The following is a 26,893-nucleotide window of genomic DNA, read 5'->3' on the forward strand; positions in this document are numbered from 1 at the left end:
CCACCACCACCACCACCTCAACCATCACCACCACCATCTCCTCCACCACCACCATCTCAACCATCACCACCACCATGTCCTCCACCACCACCATCTCAACTATCACCACCACCATCTCCTCCTCCACCACCACCATCTCAACCATCACCACCACCATGTCCTCCACCACCACCATCTCCTCCACCACCACCATCATCTCAACCATCACCACCACCATGTCCTCCACCACCACCATCATCTCAACCATCACCACCACCATGTCCTCCACCACCACCATCACCACCACCTCCACCATCATCACCACCACCATCTCAACCATCACCACCACCATGTCCTCCACCACCACCATCTCAACTATCACCACCACCATCTCCTCCTCCACCACCACCATCTCAACCATCACCACCACCATGTCCTCCACCACCACCATCACCACCACCTCCACCATCATCACCACCACCACCATCACCACCACCATCTCAACCATCACCACCACCATGTCCTCCACCACCACCATCACCACCACCTCCACCATCATCACCACCACCATCTCCTCCACCACCACCATCTCAACCATCACCACCACCATGTCCTCCACCACCACCATCACCACCACCTCCACCATCATCACCACCACCACCATCACCACCACCATCTCAACCATCACCACCACCATGTCCTCCACCACCACCATCACCACCACCTCCACCATCATCACCACCACCATCTCCTCCACCACCACCATCTCAACCATCACCACCACCATGTCCTCCACCACCACCACCACCACCTCCACCATCACCACCACCATCTCCTCCACCACCACCATCTCGACCATCACCACTACCATCTCCACGATCTCCACCACCTGCACCAGCAGCAGCAGCAAGGTGCTAGACACAGAGCAGCAGACAGGCTGTCTCACTCTCACCTTAGATGTGGCCTGTTTGAGTTTGGCCTGTTCCACCAGCAGCTTGTAGGACGAGCCTTTGTTGCTCTGGATCTTCTCCTTCTCAATCTGTTCCACCAGAGCTTTCTGCTTGGCTTTCAGCAAATTCAGCTGCTACACGCAAAGGGACAGAACACACACACACCAGGGTCGGGCTTAGAACATGAACCACACAGCATGAAAAAGCAGGGGTGAAGAGAAGCGTGTAAAATTACTCAAACACAATACAGTTTATTCCATTTAACTGCAGCAGATACACTTTATATTTATATATAATATATATTTATATGATTATTTATTATTTATTTGGGAAAGTGGTGGAAATCCAGCTGCTGCTGTAACAGCTGGATAAATTAATGGACACAAAATGTGTGTGCGTTTCACGTGTACCTGTTTGTGTAGCTGTAGTTGTGTGCGTTTCACGTGTACCTGTTTGTGTAGCTGTAGTTGTGTGCGTTTCACGTGTACCTGTTTGTGTAGCTGTAGTTGTGTGCGTTTCACGTGTACCTGTTTGTGTAGCTGTAGTTGTGTGCGTTTCACGTGTACCTGTTTGTGTAGCTGTAGTTGTGTGCGTTTTACGTGTACCTGTTTGTGTAGCTGTAGTTGTGTGCGTTTCACGTGTACCTGTTTGTGTAGCTGTAGTTGTGTGCGTTTCACGTGTACCTGTTTGTGTAGCTGTAGTTGTGTGCGTTTTATGTGTACCTGTTTGTGTAGCTGTAGTTGTGTGCGTTTTACGTGTACCTGTTTGTGTAGCTGTAGTTGTGTGCGTTTCACGTGTACCTGTTTGTGTAGCTGTAGTTGTGTGCGTTTCACGTGTACCTGTTTGTGTAGCTGTAGTTGTGTGCGTTTCACGTGTACCTGTTTGTGTAGCTGTAGTTGTGTGCGTTTTACGTGTACCTGTTTGTGTAGCTGTAGTTGTGTGCGTTTTACGTGTACCTGTTTGTGTAGCTGTAGTTGTGTGCGTTTTACGTGTACCTGTTTGTGTAGCTGTAGTTGTGTGCGTTTCACGTGTACCTGTTTGTGTAGCTGTAGTTGTGTGCGTTTCACGTGTACCTGTTTGTGGTGCACCAGCTGTTTGCGTATCTTGCGTGAGTAAAGTCGGTCTAAACTGCTGTTCCCTTTAGTGGATTTGCTCGGAGTGTGAGACTGCAGACTGTTGTTGATGAAACTCCACTGATTACCTGACATCACACACACACACACACACACACACACACACACACACACACACACACACACACACACACACACACAGTTCAGGAAAGAATCTGAACAGTGTGAAAGCAGGATTAGTGATGGGTTAACATTCTCACCTGTAAAAGTTCTCTCTCGGTCTTTAGCTCCAAGGTGTTTCTTGGCCGATGAGGCTTCATCCTCCACGCTGGCCACATAGTCCAACAGCCGAGACACCAGCATCACCACCCAACTGACCATCGGGATGTCCAGCACACCTACATAAAGACTTCTTTTAAACAAATGCACTTAGAATGTACTGGACCTTGATTCATAACGGTCTCTCTCACACACACACACTCAGTACCCTCAGTGCGGCGATGGTGTGAGACAGACGGCTGTTGTAGAGGAGACAGGAGAGAGTCAAGGAGGTTCAGCAGCCCCTCCAACACACCACTGTTACTCAGAGACCTCTGTCCTATACACGACAACAGCATAAACACCCTGAGAGAGAGAGAGACAGAGAGCAAGAGAGACAGAGAGCAAGAGAGAGAGAGAGAGAGAGAGAGACAGAGAGCAAGAGAGAGAGAGAGAGAGAGAGAGAGAGACAGAGACAGAGAGCAAGAGAGAGAGAGACAGAGACAGAGACAGAGAGAGAGAGACAGACAGAGAGAGAGAGAGAGACAGAGAGAGACAGAGAGAGAGAGAGACAGACAGAGAGAGAGAGAGAGACAGACAGAGAGACAGAGAGAGACAGAGAGAGAGAGAGAGAGACAGAGAGAGAGAGAGAGACAGAGAGAGAGAGAGAGACAGAGAGAGAGAGACAGAGAGAGAGACAGAGAGAGAGAGACAGAGAGAGAGACAGAGAGAGAGAGAGATAGAGACAGAGAGAGAGACAGAGACAGAGAGAGAGACAGAGAGAGAGAGAGAGAGAGAGAGAGAGAGAGAGTGACAGAGAGACAGAGAGAGAGAGAGAGAGAGAGACAGAGAGAGAGACAGAGAGAGAGAGAGAAAGAGGGAGAGACAGAGAGAGAGTGAGACAGAGAGAGAGAGAGACAGACAGAGAGAGAGAGACAGAAACAGACAGAGAGAGAGAGACAAAGAGCGACAGAGACAGACAGAGAGAGAGACAGAGAGAGAGACAGAGACAGACAGAGAGAGACAGAGAGAGAGACAGAGAGAGAGACAGAGAGAGAGAGAGAGACAGAGAGAGAGACAGAGAGAGAGACAGAGAGCGAGAGAGACAGAGAGAGAGAGACAGAGAGAGAGAGACAGAGAGACAGAGAGAGAGACAGAGAGAGAGAGAGAGATTAACTAGCTTTAGGGCAAGAAAGAATAGGTCATCATCATATGTAAAGACAGGTATATCTGTGCCGGACAGTAAGTGACTCATCGTGTGTGTTACCTGTCCTGTGGGAAGATGAGCAGCTGCTCAGAGTTGTAGAGCTCCTGCAGGACATTAGAGATGAACTGACCCCACCAGCTCTCGGCTCCACACAGCTGTACGAGGAGCAGGCCAGCGTGCAGTCTGATCTGAGGAGTACCGCTGATACACAGCTGCTTAAAGAGCTCCTCACACACCTGGGCCTGGAACACACTCCGCAACACGGCCGGCACACACTGACCTGGGGGGGGGGGTGTTATTAAAAAGCAATATAAAAAAAAAAAGAGCAACACAGGGGGAGTGGCCTCAATTACAACATGTTCTAGTCATACAGGTGTGGCCTCTGCACTGGTCAGTCAAAATGACATGGACTTTAATTATGCCAGTTCCTGCAAAAGAGGTGTGGCCAAATATACCTGTCAAATCTACATAGTGGACATGGCCTCAATAAGTGCTATCTTTGTGACCACACCCCCTTCATTCTGACAGACAGCTGTGATATCATCTCACCATTGTTGGCATGCAGCAGGCTGAGCAGTGTGTCCAGCAGGTAGCGGATGGTGGTGCGCAGCTGTTCCGTGGAGGCGTGCTGCACCAGCTGTGTGAGCGGCTGATTGGCTGCAGGAGAGCGGAGTGGACGGGGCAAGCGTGGAGAGCCCAGCGACACGCGCAGCCTCTGCACAGCCTGCGCAGCCAGATTCAGCTGGAGCTGCAGCTGTGCGCAGTCGTGGTAGGCGGAGAAAACGCGCGAGTCCTCTTCCAGAGCTTTATCGGGTTTACGCAGGAAGTACTGAGCGTTGTTGGCACTGTTGAGCGGAGGAACATCCACATTCTGCAGCAGGGTTTCTAACCGGTGACACGCCAGGTTATATCTGGAAATTCATCAGAGGGTCAACAGTCAGGGTGTGTTTAGGGACGTCTGTGACATGATTACAATGACAACGGCTGATATCTGTCAGGAATATGGTTCTGAATGTGACTCACTGAAGTCCAAATCTGACTCCTGATTCAAACTAAATCCAATTCTTACCATTTCCAATGTTGCTGTTTTTTTCCGATTCCTATTCTAATACTAAATTCTGATCCAGATGAAACTCAGTTCAACATAAGATTCAGATTCTGACCAGAAACTCACACTGGCATTCAGATACAGAGTCTGGGTCTAACTCTGATTCAAATTCGTGATCCTGCACTAACTCTGACCGGTGTGAACTGGTCTTGACCTGCACTGGATGTCCTCCTGCAGGGCCACCATCATGGCGAGGTGTTGCTCCAGCTCCGGCTGGCTGAAGGTGTCACTCTCGGCCCTCAGTGGGTCATTCATCAGCTTCAGCTCGCTCTCCCATGGCAGGATGTAGGTGTGACCGTAGTAGAAGCCCAGGGGGATCTTGGCCCGTGCGTTGGTGCTCCCGTAACGCCCAATCACTGTGATCTGGGGGGGGGGAGAAGAAGAAAGAAGTTAGACCTGGAGCTCCACACCCACTCCACGGATGGTGTGTGTTTGTGTGTGTGTTTACCTTCATGAACCTGCAGACAGGTGGAGGCAGCAGGTCGTGGAGGATGAGTGAGTGTGTGCTTATGTCTGTGGCCACCACCAGCCTGCGTCCGTCCACCTCTTCACCCAGAGTCCAGATGTCGATGGACAGAGATGCCAAATCAGCGCACGTAGGGATCAAAGCATCTGTCAGCAACACGGGACGTCCGAAATCCAGTGTCACAAACCGCCTTGCTCCTGCACACACACACACATTTCTGTGCTATTCCCTGTCTGGCATTATTCAGGCTCAGTGACCATGTGTATATAGTACTGACCTGAGTGCATGCGCTCAATAATAATGGACTGGTGAGGTGGAGGCTGGAGAAAGTGTGAGGCCTGAGAAATGGCCAATGCCAAACCACTGCCCATTGGGTTCTGACAAAACAAACAACAATTCCTACACACTTCAACACACATCCCTACATAACACAACGTAAATACATTACACAACAAAAAAGGCTATTTTATCTACAATGACAAAAAACTGGTCCTGTAACTTTCATGAAATGAGGCAAGCCTTTAACAAAACAAACACCATTATAATAAGCCCTGTGTGTATACACGTATCTGTGTGTTTAAACATGTTGTATTTGTTAACTGGTGGAGGTGTATGTACACTAACTGGTCTAGTTGTGTGTGTGTACACTAACCGGTTTGGTCTTGTGTGCGTTCTTGCTGTGTGTGTGTGTGGTGGGTGGAGTTGGGTCAATGATGTTGTTGGGAAACAGCTGAGCAAGTTCAGCCCCAATGGCGGCACTCACTGCCTCATTGGGCGGAGTCAGGGGTGGAGTCATGAAGAGGGGTGTGGTTTTGGGAGTGGGTGGGATCACGTCACTGGGATGGATGAAGAAGCCAGGAGCACCAGATGAGTTGGACACCACGGAGCCATGAGGCTGCACCGCCACTGACGATGTCTGGTGAAGCTTCGCCTCCAGTTTGGCTTTCTGTTCCCACAAGACACAAAATCACACACACACACCCACACCCACACACACCCATCACACAACCTATGGATTTTCTACAGAAGTACAATGCGCATTACCCTTCACACACACCACATTTAATAGCGCTCACTGTAGGGGGTGTGGCCATGTGTTCTGTAAGTCACGTGTCCATAACACATCTATAGTATGTACCTGTTCTAGGAGTTCAATAACTTCCCTCTAAACCCCCAGAGACACGGCATTTTAAACCTCGTCTAGACATCTATTGTTTTGTGCTTTAAACTTTTTGTGTTTAGAGGTGAAAGAAAAGAGAAAAGAGCGAGCACTTCCTTTATACTCAAGAGAAGAAAAACAAACAAACACTGAAGCTCTTTTCCCACAGGATCTAACACAATCTTTACAGACTGGTCAGTTCAGAGGGGATTTATGTTACCTGGATTTATTTCTGCTGCTCAGCTTATAGAAAAGAAAATATGCAGTGATCGTGTGTGTGTGTGTGTGTGTGTGTGTGTGTGTCAGTGACCTGTTGCTGCAGTTTGAGGAGTTGTTGTTGTTTCTCCTGCAGGACCTGTAGCTGTTGTTCTGCAGACACCATGGCGTGGGAGAGCGACTGCAGGGCCACCTGTGCGGCCGAGCTTAGAGCTGTGGACGCTTCTCCCACCGTGCTCCCCGATAACCCTGCCACACTGGGGGTCACCCCGAACGTGCTCACTGCAAAACGATAGCGTTATTACACATTTATAAAGTATCAGAGATTCTGAAACAGTTCTCAAAGCTGTTACACTGCACAGCTCACATACACACCGTCCATTCGGAAAAGGTAAACCATCAACGCGCTACTTAGCAGTCCATCCTCTAGAGTTATTATGTACTCTGTGTGTGTTTTATATGTTTTACTTCACAATGCAAAGAATGTACAACCTTCGACAGTGCACTGTTTGACCCTCAAGAGGACCGTGACAATGGTCACTGAGGACACTGTGGACTCCAGGACTCATTAACAACGTAAGTGGAAGATAGAGGGGTGGGGCTTCCAGTGGGTCAGCTCACAACAGAGAAGTTTAACACACACATACATAGCTGTCAATCATTCCAGAGTCGTACGTGGATTGGCTCATGTGCAGGTTTTATATTGTGAGGAAAATAAACACACTTTCCTGTGTGTTACTGAGGGATGCTTGGTGTTAAGGTCTCCATCATGTCTACTGTGAGGGTGGACCAGTTACAGGGTTCAGGATGATTTTACTGGGAGAATTCACTGGGAGTTGTTCTAACATTTCTGTTTCTGAAAGGATCCAACTTCTGTAATCTAAATGTAAACAGTATAATATAAAGCATTCATAACACACACACACACGTTTGAGGAATAAAGAGAGAGTTCTGTACCGGTGAACATACTTGCATTGTCCCTCTCCACTCGGGTTCCGTCGCTGGTGGACACACAAGTAAAGTGCAAAGGTTCTACCTCCAGCAGGCCAGTGAGAGACGTGAAGCTTCCTTCAGCAGCACCACAACTGCTCACTTTACCGTTCCCTACACACACACACACACACACACCTTATAGTAACTATACTATTCACCAGCTCTAGTGGTGTGTGTGTGTGTGTGTGTGTGTGTGTACCTGAGAGAATGTCAGACAGGTCGATCTCATCTGACTGAACCCCAATGCTGCTGCTGTAAGAGTTCTTACAGGAGGATCCGCTCACCTCCAGATCAAAGAGAACTGGGTCAAATGGGGATCCGTACAGGCCGTACCTGTGCAAGTAAGCAGTTCATTTCTGCATGCCACGCCCACAAGAAACAACAGCAGCAATCGCTACACATCCATAACACACTCTGCAAAGCAGCATGAGAGACTGTGTGTGTGTGCGTGTGTGCGCGAGTGAGAGAGATATGCAGTGGTCAGTTCTCTGACCTGGTCTGTAACAGAGCCTCTAGTGGAGTGAGACGCTCCTGAAGCTGCCGTGATGCTGTCGTTAGGAGAGACGCGCAGGCCGTACTGCAGCTTGCCAAGTCTTCATCTTTCACATAGTTTAACAACACAAAGTACCAGTACACAGAACCTACACACACACACACACAGTATTTGGTAAGGAAATGTTTCTTTAAATTTATGGAAGGTAAAGCATTAATAATAAAGTATAATGAACAGAAGTTGTTACCTCCGGTAGCTGCAGCAGGTAAATAAGGCATGTTCTCCAGCAGGGCCTTCAACAGCGCCTGACTGAAACCCTGCTGATTGACCTCTCCTTTTCCATTACTGCAGAAACAACATTCATCCAGCACAATCACAACACCATCACACACACACACACCCCAACTCAGCACCGAGCCCCAGCCTGAACCTGTTAACGTGTGTTTATTCACATCAACACTCTCACTGTGTCAGTGAGGACTACACCCAGGCTGTGTTCTGGACACGCGGTCAGGGACGAGGTGTAACACACACACACACACACCTGCCACTGCGTGGGAATGAAGGTGCTGTGGGAGAGAACTGACCTTATACAAAGCGCTAGAAAGCGAGCGCATTTGTGAGCGATGCTGCGTCCCGCTTGGAAAAAACACACACGGATGATATCCACCAGACGCTTCCTGGTTTTGGTCTGAAGCCCCTCCTTCCCTTCTTTAAGGCTACAACAACACAATAAACATGTTAGAGAGACTCACAAAAAATACATGTTTCTCTCATGTCTCATAGGAGAAAAACTCCCAGAGAGCCAGTTATTCAAGCTTCAGTTAAGATATTAATCTTTCCATTTACAGCACAGAGGACGAGGAATTATTCTGACCACGATCGTTCCACTTCTATTTTTCAGTCTTTACCCTGAGCGCTCATCTCATGCTCCCAGCTGCCTGTGCATGTCACCTTTTATAGAGTTTTGTGGGTGTGGCTATATGCAAATGAGTCACTCAGGGGTTGTGTGATGGACAGAAACACACGAGAACATGAGGAACTTTTCTAAACGCAGTGGATCTTTTAGTTCTGTTGGTTTTACACAAACATTTACATTTACACATTCTGCTAAAAGTTCATAATAGATATTGTTTCTTGAGTGAGATGAGCTGAGATATTTCAGACATGGCACAGTGAGGATCTGAAACAGTACCACCCCCTCGAGTGTGAGCGAGTTTAACGTGTAAAAGTACCTGCAGGGTCCGTTAGTGTAAACTCCGGCCAGCCAGCAGAGGATGTCCAAGATGAGGCTCTGACCGTGTTCTGAGGGAGAGTTCTCTTCGCTGCGCTCACACAGCGCTGACAGCAGCCTCTCCTGCAGCTCAGGGAACTGCAGCATCGCACACCGCTGCACTCTATACACACACACACACACACACACACACACACTTATTACCAGAGCAAGATGTAGGAATTATTTCTTCAGTGGTGAAGCAAATAAAAAATTATAAACGAAACGCTGTGCCTTTTGTGTTTGAAACTAAACCACAGTTAACTGACCTTTCTTTGGGTATGGACGTCTTCTTAAACCTCCTGATGGTGATGGACACCTCCAGCAGCAGGTCACAACCCCGCAGGTTATCCGGCTTTTTCAAAGCCACCTGAGGATCTGATTTAGACGTGGAGGCCTTTTCCTGAAAACATGTTCACGTTACAAATACACACAAAATTCTTTCTATAATATTCTGCTATATGATGTGTGTTATTAGTGTGTGTGTGTTATTTGTGTGTGTTATTAGTGTGTGTGTGTGTACCTTGGATGCCTGTGCTTTCTGGAGTAAGGATGAAAGTGAGTGTGTTTTGTTGCTGCACTGTGGTTTGGTGGGAGTCATTCGCACGATTCGACGTGGACTTTCCTCCGGTCCTTTCTCACACACCGCCTTTATATGGACCAGGAACGATCTGTACTTTCCACCTGCCATGCCTACACACACACACACACACACACACACACACACACACACACACACACACAGAGAGAGAGAGAGAGAGACACAGTGAGAAATGATCCAGTCTCCAGATGAACATGAAGACACAGTGAGACACAACTTGTTTAAAGTGGGCAGTACCTTTAACAAGTTTAGGGCTGGTCAGGCTCAGCATTCCAGCATGACCGGACAGGTCGAGACCACTGGCTAACCACACAGGTCCACACAGGATGTCCTCTTTATGGTCCTCCAGGAATGGACACAATCTGGATCCTACAGCACAAGAGGAGAAGAGACACACACACTCACATTAGGAATAGGTTAACACAGACACACTAGTGTTGTACGCAGGTGTAAATATAAAATAAGTGAACGTCCAGCTGAAGGTCAAACTGAGACACCCCCAGTACAGGAGAGTGTGGTGTGTGTAGAGTGTGCAGAGTGTGGTGTGTATGTGTGTGTCCTGTACCCCCAGTCTCCTCTATGTCCATGAACTGGATGTCATCTGTGAAGTCGTGCAGTAGAGGCTGACCGTTCCTCTCTCCATTGGTCTGCAGTGAGTGAGACAGGGGGAAGGAGATCTGACGGTCCACTGCTGACTCTGAGAGAGGAACACACATTATTATTAAAGATTACAGCAAATATCTAACGTCTAGATACATTAAGGATATTTTTTATTTTTATTTCTAATCTCTGATATCGTTTAGATTTCTTTAAGACTTATTGTAACTGATGCTAGAAGAGGACAGCAGCAGCACCAAGAATGACCGCCACTTAGGAATAATCTCATTAATTTAAGAATAAATATCCTGGACTACAGCACAGCCCCCCGAGTCTGGTCCTCACCGCTGCCCTTTCCAAGGCCGGGAGCTTTATTCTTCAGCAGAGTGACCTGGATCTGAGGAATGTTGGTGATACTGGCATTGAGCACAAACTTGAAGTCCACATGTCCAACCATGCAGGCTTTGGGCAGGACCAGCTCGAACACGTGCTCATCCCAGCTGGAGCTACAATCAGACAGTCAGGGATTTAATCAGGGGATTCTTTTTAGAATAATAATGTTAATCATGAATAAGTGTGTGTGTGTGTACCTGTCGCTCTGCAGTTTCCAGGTGCGTGTGTGCTGTGCGGCGTCTCCATGGTGTTGTTGGTGGAGGTGTTGAGGGTGGCGTCTCTGCTGCTGCTCCTGCTGCACCTCCACCCAGCAGGGCGGCACCGTGGCCGAGAAGCGCGGCGTTAATGTTTCAAAGCGTGTCAACTCCACCAGCGAGGACAACGTCTCCACGCTCAGGGCCTGCTCCACCAGGAGGTCAACTCCTACACACACACACACACACACACACACACACACACACACACAATGACTCTCCTATATCCTGACGGCTTGTTCTCACCCCCAGGTGATGGGGTGTGTATGTGGCGCTGTTGTACCTGTAATCCCAGGGCTCGATGGATTAGACGAGGGTTTGGCTCCCTCCAGTAGCTGCTCGACCCCTTTAGAAACGGGGCCATCGACAAAAATGTCGGCATCATCAATATCGTCACACACACCTCCAATTTGAAGGAAATGAAGCTCACCACCTTACAGAGGAGAAAGGTTTTGTTGTTTGTGGACACACACACACACACTTGTTAAATACATCACTGCAACAAGCATGTTTACAGCAGCAACGGCACAGGAAATAAAATGACCACAACCTGATAAAAACATTCGGATAATAATAATAAGGGTTAGGGTTAAGTGTCCCTCTGAGAGTGGTCACCTCTAGTGCAGGCACACAGGCGATCCGTGCCGGAGCAGTAAGTGACAGAGACGAAGGGATCCACCTCTTCCATCCCTTCTTTCTTAGACGGTTCCACTTTGGCCAGCACCTCCAGAGTGGACAGGTCCAGTATCATCACGTATCCCGCTTGTGTTGTGACCACCAAATGACCAAGTCCGGTCACGTCGGACCTCTTTTCCTTCCCCGATCCCGCCGGAGCAGGAATTCCCATCCCGGCACCATTTTTCACCCCCACGGGAGTGGACTCCTTGGATGTCTCCTCTGCGTCGTCCTCTCTCGCGTCCAGCACATCCGGCGGGAGCAGGAGCAGCGACGTGATGGAGTCTCTGGGATCTCGGATCTGCTGGACCTTCACGGGCTCCTCCTCGAGCGTGACGATGCGTGTGGAGTAGTTCAGCTTGTAGAGTGCCAAATATCCTCCTCCTCCACTACCCCCTAGTGGCCTGGAGGAGTGCGGCTGCTCCAGCTGCTCTAGAGGAGGCAGGATGAGTGGCGTTTGGCTCTGCGAGGTGCTGGCGTGTCCCTGATGCCCGTTAGCCATGGTCTGGCCTTTCCGACTTCTACACAGAGCCGAATGCAGGCGGTTCAGCGTGTTCAGCGCCTCCACTTGGTTAATAGCATTAAGCGATTCGACGGAGAAGGGCTGCAGGACGACCAGCAAGTGAGCTCCGTCACTGCAGGGAGTGATGGAGTCTACGTAAAGGTTCTCGTCCTCTAGGGATTTAGGGAGGCGAAGGCATTGCACTAATGTACCCGGTCTCGGCGTGTTCCACTTGTCGCCGTCTAATGTGACCGCCGCGTCTGCGAACTGCTGGATGTACGTGACGGGCGGGTCCTGGAGCAGAAGCTGCTCGTGCGTATCAAACTCCATCTCTATGATCTGAGGAACGGTAAAGCCTTCCTCGTGAAGCCCTTTTCCCATCAGATTGTTCATTTGGGAGAAAACCTTCCCGGGAGACTTCTCGTCCGCCTCTTTGATGCTGTAGAGGAGGAGAACAGGGAGCGTCCGGCGCACCAGCGTACCCGGAGAACCCAGATCAGAGGGGAAGGTGCAAGTTTCGATCTCCATCGGCCCCTGATCGGGCGAAAGACCCTCGGGGGCCGGAGTGGGAGTCCTTAGGGGGTTTTCCATGGGGCGATGGGATTGGGACGGGGCCATGATAGGAGAACTGGCGGCCGAGCGGTAGCTCAGTAAGCCTCCGGCCAGCAAGCACGGGAAGGGAATGTTGTGCTGCTCCACGGGTTTGTCCTTGACGGGTTTGTCCGCTTTGGAGGGGCCGAGACCGTGAGGCGGGTTCGCTCCCAGCTCCTCCAGATCTTTAACGGTGTCCTCCAGGACGCTGGCCACCACCTCCCACTGGAGCTTCTCAGGCTGCTGGAGAACACTCAGAGCCGTCACACCCACACTCACCTCCATGCTCTCCTTCGGACCCAGAGGCCCTGAAAACACACATGTATAAATAGTACATTATTTTCCATTATTACTTGTTTTATAAAATATAAATAAACAAAAAACATTTTTATTATTTATAAATATAAATAATAAATATACTTGTATATAAATAATAAAAATGATTATATAATAAAAAATAATAATTAGGATAATTATTACAAAATAAAATAAACATTAATTCCCCAAATATTTAAATATTAAAATGTTCTTAAAACTTTTAATTAAACAAAAAGTAAAGAACAAAGTATAAATTAAAATCAAGCAAACAAATAACACCACCACATAGTATAACTCCTTCAGGTTAATAAGCCGGATGAGGAATGACTGACCCGTACCTGTGACAGACTCGGATCTGGACTGTTCTTCACTGTCCGAGTCCTCCAGCTGATCGTCACTGTGGTAAACAAGATAAGACTTAAGACTGAGAGTAAAGTCTCACCTAAAAAAACACTTTTAAACCAGTTCAGGATTGGATAATGACATTTCCCCAAGACTCCTGAGAGCTGGATTTATTTAGCCGGATTGAGTTTTAGGAGATAAGATTAGAAATGTTTAATCCACTTGGTGTTAGGAAATCATCCAGCATGCACAAAACATTTCTCTTGGCTGTTTTTAGCTCTACATTGAATGCAACTGCAGTTTGCAGTAAACATAAACACGGAAAATCTGCAGAAAGAGCTCTTTATGCCTGTTTTAGGACAACAGCACAGTGTCTATTAGAGGAAGAAACACATCGGTCAGGTATAACATTATGACCAGTGCCAGGTGAAGTGAATAAGACTGATGATCTCCTCATCATGGCACCTGTTAGTGGGTGGGATATATTAGGCAGCAAGTCAACATTTTGTCCTCAAAGTTGATGTTAGAAGCAGGAAAAATGGAAAAAAGTGTAAGGATTTGACCTTTGAGTTTGACCAAAAGGGCCAAATTGTGATGGCTAGACCACTGGATCAGAGCATCTCCAATACTGCAGCTCTTGTGGGGTGTTCCCGGTCTGCAGTGGTCAGTATCTATCAAAAGTGTCCTTTAAGTCCTATAAGTATCCTTTTAAATCCCGCAAGTTGCGAGGTGGGGCCCATGGAGGACTCACCTCGGAACTTACAGAACTTAAAGGTTCTGTTGCTAACATCTTGGTGCCAGATCCCACAGCACACCTTCAGGGATCTAGTGGAGTCCATGCCTCGTCGGGTCAGGGCTGTTTTGGCAGCAAAAGGGGGACTGGCACAATATTAGGCAGGTGGTCATAATGTTATGCTTGATCAGTGTATACTATACGGCCTTTACTAATACAAGGAAGTGGAGAGGAAGGCAAAAGTGTAGAAGTGTGTAGAATTAATGTCACCTGTCCCCCTCCAGTTTGGGGATGTCCGAGCAGCTGGACGTGTCCTCTAACCAGGCCAGTGTGGGTCTGCGAGAATCAGAACCCGACACACTCTGCTGTTCACTTCCAGACAGGATCAGCTGCCTGAGGATGGCTGGGTCATACGGGTTCACCTCGAACTTTAAATGCACCTACATACACACACACACACGTTTTTAATAAGTCTTTCTATATCAATATTATTAATTAGCTTTTAATTATTAGAGTTATACTCCAGCCAATGCCCTGGCACAGACTCAGCTCTGTAGCACCACAGTGTAATTACTGAAATAAAAAACTGAAGGCATTTCAGAGTGACCGTCACTCTAGCCAAGGGTACAGGACGTTATCGTAGTGAGGTGAAGATACGCTACGAGTTCTGCAGCTAATCAGCTTCCATGAAGCTACAGAGTGGAAAAACCGAGCGAGTATAAAGGTCACAAATCCTCCGCAGAGACAAAACAGCCAGGGTTTTATTTCAATCAGATCTTCCTCCACAGCAACATTCAGACATTTTGATATGAATCTGCAGTGAGGGTTATCTCTCTCTCTCTCTCTCACAGTTAGCCTTGTTTCCTGTTAGAGCTGCTAAGGTCAGAGTGTGAAGGATAATAAAAAAACAGCTGAATGAGCTTCACTTAATTTATATAACTTCTATTTTCCTTAATTAACTGAATACTTTACTTGTTCACCTATCAATAGAAATATAATAAAAAATAATAATATTAATGTTAATATTATGTAAATAATATTCCATTTCAAATATTTCTATTATATTTATTTTATTTATAAAAAATATATTTTATAAAAGGTACTTATTAAAATTTATTTTTTATTTTATACTTAATAAAATAACACATATACATACATTTTATATATATATATATATATATATATATATATATATATATATATATATATATATATATATATATATATATATATATATATATATATATATACATACATACATACATACATACATACACACACACACACACACACACACACACACACACACACACACAGTACCAGTCAAAAGTTTGGACACACCTTTTAACTCAATGTTTTTTGTTTAGGGATTTATTTTCTACATTCTAGAACAATCCTGGAGATTTCAAAACTATGAAATAACACACATGGACTTCAGTAATCCATATGTAATGACAACAAACAACAGTCAGTTGTTATTTTAAGACACGAAGGTCAGGTGTTCTGGAATAGTTCTTACAAGAACAGTATTGTCAAGTGCATTTGCAAAACCCATCAAGCACCATGATGAAACTGTCTCACATGAAGACCATCCCAGTAAAGCAAGACCAAAACTGACCTCTGCTGCAGAGGAGAAGTTCATTTAGAGTGACCAGCCTCAGAAATCACCAATTAACAGCACCTCAGATTAGAGGCGTTATGAAGGCTTTACAGAGCGTCAGTAGCAGATATATCTCAATATCAACTGTTCAAAGGACATTATTGTGGATTTCGGCCGCCTTCAGCATTGTTTTACAATGTAGAAAGAAATAAACATCAGGAAAGAACATGGGATTAGAAGGTGTGTCCAAACTTTTGACTAGGAATATTATATATATATATATATATATATATATATATATATATATATATATATATATATATATATATATATATATATATATATATACACACACACACACACACATACACATAGAATTTATTTTAAATTGTTGACTGATTTGATTAAATTTAATTTTTTTAATTAATTATAATTATATAAATTATACACATTATATTATACAATTATATCCACTTTTTTGAAATGATAAATAATCCTGTATTTTTTTTTTATTTTTTTAAATGTGTTACTTAAATTAGTTTAAAGATAAATCTTACACATAGCAAAACAAATCAAGAAAAAAAAGGAAAAAAAGGAACGCATTAAATACAGAGTAAAAAATATAATCAAGGAGATGTGTATATCATTAAAGTATAATTCAGTATAAAGGTGTGTCATGTGACTGGGTTTGTAGCGTGGCTCAGGTGTGCAGTGCGAGTGAAACAGCAGTGTGTCCGATCTCAGAGACGTCTCCACTCTACCTTCATGAGCTTGGACACGTCCCACACACAGATCTTTCCTCTCTTGGTGGCCGTGGCGAGAAAGTGGGGGCAGCTTCCGAAGCCGTAGCAGGAGATCTTATCGGAGCAGTCGGAGCTGGGGAACTGGGCGGGGCTGGTGGCCAGAGTGACGGACAGAGGAACGTTCTGGGTGTGTTCTCCCTTGACGAAGGGGCAATTGGGCGAGTGGCGCTCGTGCTCAGACCTGACAGAACACAGAATTTACAATGCTAAAGCATCTTTCATTTCCTGTACGTATGTGAGTGTGTATGAACCTCACCATGGCTCATCTGTCGGCTCCCAGCAGACCAGACACACACTGCAGGTGAAGCACATGGCCCGGTCATCTCCTGTAGATGCAGGCTGTCCAGGAGGAGAGGGGGAAAACATAATGAAATATTCCTGTTTTAAACATGTACATAAACATCCCTAAACATATAAACAGCACAGAGGAGTGGATTCTGCATTCTGATTGGTCAGAAGTTTAAATTAATGCACTCCTGCTATTAAATTATTGTTTCTATAGCAACAGCTCATTCATGGAAAGGTAAAGCTGTAAGTACGTTTTCCCGCTCCTCTTTTCAGTTTCTCAGTAACATAAGCTGAATTTTTATTTTTTGGGGTAGAGGTGAAAAAGAGAGGCTGCTGAGGAACTGTCTACTAAAACGAAAGCAAGAACACAAACTTTCACAAAGTTAAAAGTAAGAATGAATGAATGAATAAATAAATAAATAAATACACTGACATTATGATTGGAACAGTATACCTACAACTTAAGAAACAGGGACGATGCTTTTAGAAGAATATGGATGCCTCTCATAGACCTCTGACCTTTTGGCCATCTTAGAAGTACTTAACAAAATGTATGACCATATTTAAAACTACAGCTCAACATACATGCGTTTTTTTATTTATTTATTATTAAGTACACTGTGTTACTAATTGCAAATGAATTGTGTCAGAAACATTGGAAAGTTTTGTAAACCGGACTTTACTTAAACGTTGACAAATGAGGCCCGACATGAGGTGAAATAAACGAGATGTCGACAAAGCTGACCACAGAGAGCTGTTAGAAGTGGAGATCAAACAGGAACGCCAGCAGAGCGTCGCTCCCATAGAGAGGAATCACCCTTTATATCTTTTATATCTGTTGAAACAGAGCCGGCCATTCTCCTCGTCCTCGCCGGGCTCTGTCGGCATGACAACGGGACACATGATCTGAAGGAGTACCGGCGTCTCCGTGGTAACTGCCCCGACTCAGCCTCTTTGGCATGCAGGGAGTCACCGTGCGAGGAAGAAGAGGAGGTGGCTCACTGTGCCGGGGATTCCCGCTGACTTCCAAACCAAAAGCAAAAGCAGTTCCCTGAGCTTCCATAACACGTCACGCAGGAACAGCGAGAGGGACAGTACTACAGAACACCTCACTTTTTTATCTACACACCCCTGAGGTGATAAAATGATGAGCTACCTGGTGGTAGAAGCCGGCCTGGGCCATGGGGTCCGGCTGAGCCCACCTGTAACCGGCGTGAGGCCACGATGTGAACGTCTCTCTCCTGTTCGCCTCACTGTACATCAAAGACCTGAGATAAGATACAAAAACACGTGAGCATTCACACTCTTCATCGAACAAAAATGTCCTTCATCATCTTCACTCCTTTCCTCACACCACAGCTGAGTTCTGCACTCTGACTGGTTGAACCATTCTCTCTGACAGCAGCTCTGTCTGTAGCGCAGGTTTATATTAATACACTCGCTCTGATACACTATTGAGCTGTTACAGAGCAGTTTTTTTGTCCTGCCCCTTACTTAGGGGGGGTGTGGCCTGTCTTTAACGCTACTGGCGGTCTTAAGCCATACCACACGGCATTCTGCATGTTATCATCAGTGTCACACAGCCAGAGGCGGTCACTGACCTGTCTACGGAGCGTCCTGGGCCGACCCCGAGCTCCGGCCTGGCGCTGGGTAAGAGGTAGGAGAGTCTGTCCATGACAGAGGAAGCAACAGACAGAGCAGCGATGTTCTGGTTCAGCTTCTTCAGCTCATTCACTATGGCACTCGCAACCAGCTTCAACACGTGGTGGGGCAGATGGAATGTCACCGTCGCCCACTGAGAAAAAGAGAGAGAAAGAAAAAGAAAGCTTAAGTGTGTGGACGATGTACCTGTGTGTGTGTGTACAGTACAATCAGGTTTGTACAGATCAAACATTAGTGTCTGTGTAATATGGATGGTTAGAGTATAATAAAATGCTGACTTCTTTTATGCTGACACATAAAAGTGTGTGTGTGTGTGTGTGTGTGTGTGTGTGGGTGTGTGTGTGTGTGTGTGTGAGAGAGAGAGAGAGAGAGAGAGAGAGAGAGATCAGATAGGCTGTACTGGACTTAAAACCATTGCCAAAGCAGAACAGAGTTTTAGAACAGAGCTGAAGGAACATAAATAATTAATCCAATAGCAGCTGCAGTGCAGGCATGCGCGCGCACACACACACACACACACACACACACACACACACACACAGCTGTTTGGAATTCTCTGATTTATTTAGTAATGTGTTTCAGTTATAAATATGTGTATTACTGTATTTTTTGGTCACTGTTCAGGCACTGATCTAGGCCACGCCCCATACATTTTAACACAATCTAAGCCACACCCCTCGATACTAAATGATCTAGAAAATAATCAGAATTCCAGAGGTGATGAACTTGTTCACCTGCATAAATAAGTGTGAATGTTGGACACTTTATGCACTCACTACTCACTTTGATAGAGGAAGGGGGTGGGGCTTATTAATTAATTATTATTACTGTTATATGCAAGCAATGACATGAGACAGACCATGATGCTGTACAAAAGTAACATGTCTGGGTGGTGCATTACTGCCAGTATGCAAGTGCATTATTTTCATCTAATCACACAGTCTGGGAGTGTGTTATAGTGCGGGGTGTTGGGCGTGCCCGGGGCGTTGGGTATCAGACCTTGGCCACTTTGTGATTGGCTGCCGTCTCATGTGAGGTATTTTTCAGGCCTTCTTTCAGCTGTGTGAGGAAGAGGTCATAACCCTCTGTGTTCGAAATGTCCACCTTCTCCAGACACGCGTACAGCATCTGCTGAGCCTGAGAGAGAGAGACACACACACAGAATTTACAATTCTCCTTTAAATTTCCCAGAACATTTAAAGTTGTCTTTTAATGTATTAGTGCTATGAGATTTAAATGAGCTGAATAAATTATATCATTGAAGATGATGATTTACAACACTCGAACACATCCTGAATGTTAACTCACTTCAGTTCAAGATTAGATTTCTCTCTCATTAACCAAGGGTGCCAATAAATCTGGAGCTGGACCTGACCATATGGGGTTCTGCTGCTAATCAGTTACACAGTGTATAAAACATCTGATAGTTGATGAAGACCTGAGACTCCGGGCCTGGCTGTGGTATTAGTGTAGGGATTTGAGCTGAACAGAATGAGAGAGAGAGAGAGAGAGAGAGAGAGAGAGAGAGAGAGAGAGAGAGAGAGACTGGAAGGGAGTGGTGCATACCTCACATCAACCCTGTACACTATAAACCACACCCGACCCGTCTGTCTGCATTCTACTGACACTCAGTCACATGACCTCCTCATCTCCCTGCTGATTCAATCCACACCATTACACACACTAAACTACACATTGTACACACACACCACACTACTCACACACACACTACACACACACACCACACTACTCACACACACACTACACTACTCACACACACACTACTCACACACACACACACTACTCACACACACACACACTACTCACACACACCACACTACTCACACACACCACACTACTCACACACACCACACTACTCACACACACACTACACTACTCACACACACACTACTCACACACACCACACTACTCACACACACACTACTCACACACACCACACTACTCACACACACACTACACTACTCACACACACACTACTCACACACACCACACTACTCACACACACACTACTCACACACACCACACTACTCACACACACACTACTCACACACACCACACTACTCACACAAACACTACACACACACACCACACTACTCACACAAACACTACACACACACACCACACTACTCACACACACCACACTACTCACACACACACTACTCACACACACACTACTCACACACACCACACTACTCACACACACACTACTCACACACACCACACTACTCACACAAACACTACACACACACACCACACTACACACACACACCACACTACTCACACACACACTACTCACACACACACTACTCACACACACACTACACACACACACCACACTACACACACACACCACACTACTCACACACACCACACTACTCACACACACACTACACACACACACCACACTACTCACACACACCACACTACTCACACACACACTACACACACACACCACACTACACACACACACCACACTACTCACACACACCACACTACTCACACACACACTACACACACACACCACACTACTCACACACACCACACTACTCACACACACCACACTACTCACACACACCACACTACTCACACACACACTACTCACACACACCACACTACTCACACAAACACTACACACACACACACCACACTACACACACACACACACACACACTACACACACACACACACACTACACACACACACACACCACACTACTCACACAAACACTACACACACACACACACCACACTACTCACACACACCACACTACTCACACACACCACACTACTCACACACACCACACTACTCACACACACCACACTACTCACACACACACTACACTACTCACACACACACACACTACTCACACACACACACACTACTCACACACACCACACTACTCACACACACACTACACACACACACTACTCACACACACCACACTACTCACACAAACACTACACACACACACCACACTACACACACACACCACACTACTCACACACACACTACTCACACACACCACACTACTCACACACACCACACTACTCACACACACACTACACACACACACCACACTACTCACACACACACTACACACACACACACCACACTACACACACACACCACACTACTCACACACACCACACTACTCACACACACACTACTCACACACACCACACTACTCACACAAACACTACACACACACACCACACTACACACACACACCACACTACTCACACACACACTACTCACACACACCACACTACTCACACAAACACTACACACACACACCACACTACACTCACACACACACACACACTACACACACACACCACACACTACACACACACACACACCACACTACTCACACAACACACTACACACACACACCACACACACACACACACACACACACAAACACACACACACACACACCCACACACACACACCACACTACTCACACAAACACTACACACACACACACACCACACTACTCACACACACCACACTACTCACACAAACACTACACACACACACCACACTACACACACACACCACACTACTCACACAAACACTACACACACACACCACACTACACACACACACCACACTACTCACACACACACTACTCACACACACCACACTACTCACACACACACCACACTACTCACACACACACTACACACACACACCACACTACTCACACACACACCACACACACACCACACACACACACCACACTACACACACACACACCACACTACTCACACACACACCACACACACACCACACTACTCACACACACCACACTACTCACACACACCACTACTCACACACACCACACTACTCACACACACCACACTACTCACACACACACACTACACACACACACACCACACTACTCACACACACACTACACACACACCACACTACACACACACACCACACTACTCACACACACCACACTACTCACACACCACACTACACACACACACACCACACTACTCACACACACACACACACACACCACACTACTCACACACACACACACCACACTACTCACACACAAACCACACTATTCACACACACCACACTATTCACACACCACACACTACTCACACACACACACACACCACACTACACACACACACACACCACACTACTCACACACACCACTACTCACACACCACACTACTCACACACACCACACTACTCACACACACCACACTACTCACACACACACACACACCACACTACTCACACACACCACACTACACACACACACACCACACTACTCACACACACCACACTACTCACACACACCACACTACTCACACACCACACTACTCACACACCACACTACTCACACACCACACTACACACACACACACACCACCCTACTCACACACACACACCACACTACCACACACACACACAACACACCCACACCCACACACACTCACACACACACACACACCACACTACCACACACAAACCACACTATTACACACACACACCACACTATTCACACACACACCACACTACTCACACACACACACACACACACACACACACACACACACACACACCACACTACTCACACACACACACCACACTACTCACACACACACACACCACACTACTCACACACACACACCACACTACTCACACACACACACCACACTACTCACACACACACACCACACTACTCACACACACACACCACACTACTCACACACACACACCACACTACTCACACACACACACACACACACCACACTATTCACACACACCACACTATTCACACACACCACACTATTCACACACACCACACTATTCACACACACACACACACACACCACACTATTCACACACACACCACACTATTCACACACACACACACACACCACACTACTCACACACACACACACCACACTATTCACACACACCACACTATTCACACACACACCACACTATTCACACACACACCACACTATTCACACACACACCACACTATTCACACACACACACCACACTATTCACACACACCACACTATTCACACACACACCACACTATTCACACACACACCACACTATTCACACACACACCACACTATTCACACACACACCACACTATTCACACACACACACCACACTACTCACACACACACACCACACTATTCACACACACACACACACCACACTATTCACACACACACCACACTATTCACACACACACACACACACCACACTACTCACACACACACACCACACTATTCACACACACACCACACTATTCACACACACACCACACTATTCACACACACACCACACTATTCACACACACACACACACCACACTATTCACACACACACCACACTATTCACACACACACACACACCACACTATTCACACACACACACACACCACACTATTCACACACACACACACACCACACTATTCACACACACACACACCACACTATTCACACACACACACACACACCACACACCACACTATTCACACACACACACACACCACACTACTCACACACACCACACTATTCACACACACACACACCACACTATTCACACACACACACACACACCACACTATTCACACACACACACACACACACCACACTATTCACACACACACACACACACACACCACACTATTCACACACACACACCACACTATTCACACACACACACACCACACTATTCACACACACACACACACCACACTATTCACACACACCACACTATTCACACACACACACACACACACCACACTATTCACACACACACACACCACACTATTCACACACACACACACACACACACCACACTATTCACACACACACACACACACCACACTATTCACACACACACACACCACACTATTCACACACACCACACTATTCACACACACCACACTATTCACACACACACACCACACTACTCACACACACCACACTATTCACACACACACACACACACACACACACCACACTATTCACACACACACACACACACACACACACACACACACACACCACACTATTCACACACACACACACACACACACACACACTCATTCACACACACACCACACTACTCACACACACACACCACACTATTCACACACACACACACACACACACACCACACTACTCACACACACACACACCACACTATTCACACACACACACCACACTATTCACACACACACACACACACACACACCACACTATTCACACACACACCACACTATTCACACACACACACACACCACACTATTCACACACACACACACACACCACACTATTCACACACACACACACCACACTATTCACACACACACACACCACACTATTCACACACACACACACACCACACTACTCACACACACACACACACCACACTACTCACACACACACACCACACTACTCACACACACACACACACCACACTACTCACACACACACACACACCACACTATTCACACACACACACACACACCACACTATTCACACACACACACACCACACTATTCACACACACACACACCACACTATTCACACACACACACACCACACTACTCACACACACACACACACCACACTACTCACACACACACACACACCACACTACTCACACACACACACACACCACACTACTCACACACACACACCACACTACTCACACACACACACACCACACTACTCACACACACACACACCACACTATTCACACACACACACACCACACTTCTCACACACACACACACCACACTACTCACACACACACACACCACACTACTCACACACACCACACTATTCACACACACCACACTATTCACACACACCACACTATTCACACACACACACCACACCATTCACACACACACACACCACACTATTCACACACACCACACTATTCACACACACACACCACACCATTCACACACACACACACCACACTATTCACACACCCACACACACCACACTATTCACACACCCACACACACCACACTATTCACACACCCACACACACCACACTATTCACACACCACACTATTCACACACACACCACACCACACTATTCTCACACACACACCACACCTCACTATTCACACACACACACCACACTATTCACACACACACACACCACACTATTCACACACACACACCACACTATTCTCACACACACACCACACTATTCTCACACACACACCACACCTCACTATTCACACACACACACCACACTATTCACACACACTCACCACACTATTCACACACACACACCACACTATTCACACACACACACCACACTATTCACACACACACACCACACTATTCACACACACACACCACACTATTCACACACACACACCACACTATTCACACACACACACCACACTATTCACACACACACACACCACACTATTCACACACACACACCACACTATTCACACACACACACCACACTATTCACACACACACACACCACACTACTCACACACACACACCACACTATTCACACACACCACACTATTCACACACACACACACCACACTATTCACACACACACACACCACACTATTCACACACACACACACCACACTATTCACACACACTCACACACACACACACCACACTATTCACACACACACACACCACACTATTCACACACACACACACACACCACACTATTCACACACACACACACACACACCACACTATTCACACACACCACACTATTCACACACACCACACTATTCACACACACCACACTATTCACACACACACACACCACACTATTCACACACACACACACACCACACTATTCACACACACACACCACACTACTCACACACACACACCACACTATTCACACACACACACACCACACTATTCACACACACACACACCACACTATTCACACACACACACACCACACTACTCACACACACACACACACACACCCCACTACTCACACACACACACACCACACTACTCACACACACACACCACACTATTCACACACACACACACCACACTATTCACACACACACACACCACACTATTCACACACACACACACCACACTATTCACACACACACACATACACACACACACACACACACACACACATACACACCACACTATTCACACACACACACTATTCACACACACACACCACACTACTCACACACACACACACACCACACTATTCACACACACACACACCACACTATTCACACACACACACACCACACTATTCACACACACACACACCACACTATTCACACACACACACACCACACTATT

General features: G+C 46.5%; 1 protein-coding gene across 6 annotated transcripts in view; it reads right to left on the reverse strand.

Annotated features, from left to right (window-relative positions):
• birc6 (baculoviral IAP repeat containing 6) overlaps positions 1-26,893 on the reverse strand; it is a 108,754-nt gene that overhangs the window by 65,674 nt on the left and 16,187 nt on the right. For 4 of the 6 annotated variants that reach the window (XM_058399203.1, XM_058399204.1, XM_058399201.1 and 1 more), the window contains exons 3-34: positions 19,534-19,671; positions 18,474-18,667; positions 18,029-18,140; positions 16,841-16,923; positions 16,543-16,765; positions 14,452-14,621; positions 13,445-13,503; positions 11,636-13,096; positions 11,304-11,453; positions 10,964-11,189; positions 10,719-10,879; positions 10,342-10,473; positions 10,014-10,145; positions 9,699-9,868; positions 9,445-9,578; positions 9,138-9,299; positions 8,490-8,621; positions 8,150-8,247; positions 7,903-8,050; positions 7,609-7,742; positions 7,374-7,520; positions 6,511-6,698; positions 5,694-5,987; positions 5,319-5,418; positions 5,024-5,238; positions 4,730-4,938; positions 4,017-4,378; positions 3,528-3,747; positions 2,490-2,626; positions 2,263-2,400; positions 2,003-2,130; positions 932-1,063 (exon numbers count right to left, since the gene is read on the reverse strand). In XM_058399203.1, the coding sequence (XP_058255186.1) occupies positions 932-1,063; positions 2,003-2,130; positions 2,263-2,400; positions 2,490-2,626; positions 3,528-3,747; positions 4,017-4,378; positions 4,730-4,938; positions 5,024-5,238; positions 5,319-5,418; positions 5,694-5,987; positions 6,511-6,698; positions 7,374-7,520; positions 7,609-7,742; positions 7,903-8,050; positions 8,150-8,247; positions 8,490-8,621; positions 9,138-9,299; positions 9,445-9,578; positions 9,699-9,868; positions 10,014-10,145; positions 10,342-10,473; positions 10,719-10,879; positions 10,964-11,189; positions 11,304-11,453; positions 11,636-13,096; positions 13,445-13,503; positions 14,452-14,621; positions 16,543-16,765; positions 16,841-16,923; positions 18,029-18,140; positions 18,474-18,667; positions 19,534-19,671 (6,489 nt within the window). The remainder of the gene's footprint in view (positions 1-931; positions 1,064-2,002; positions 2,131-2,262; positions 2,401-2,489; positions 2,627-3,527; positions 3,748-4,016; positions 4,379-4,729; positions 4,939-5,023; positions 5,239-5,318; positions 5,419-5,693; positions 5,988-6,510; positions 6,699-7,373; positions 7,521-7,608; positions 7,743-7,902; positions 8,051-8,149; positions 8,248-8,489; positions 8,622-9,137; positions 9,300-9,444; positions 9,579-9,698; positions 9,869-10,013; positions 10,146-10,341; positions 10,474-10,718; positions 10,880-10,963; positions 11,190-11,303; positions 11,454-11,635; positions 13,097-13,444; positions 13,504-14,451; positions 14,622-16,542; positions 16,766-16,840; positions 16,924-18,028; positions 18,141-18,473; positions 18,668-19,533; positions 19,672-26,893) is intronic. The other 2 variants (XM_058399202.1, XM_058399200.1) reach the window with 2 other exon arrangements.

Source organism: Hemibagrus wyckioides, linkage group LG09, assembly GCF_019097595.1.
Source record: "Hemibagrus wyckioides isolate EC202008001 linkage group LG09, SWU_Hwy_1.0, whole genome shotgun sequence".
In the NCBI taxonomy this organism is placed as follows: Eukaryota; Metazoa; Chordata; class Actinopteri; order Siluriformes; family Bagridae; genus Hemibagrus; species Hemibagrus wyckioides.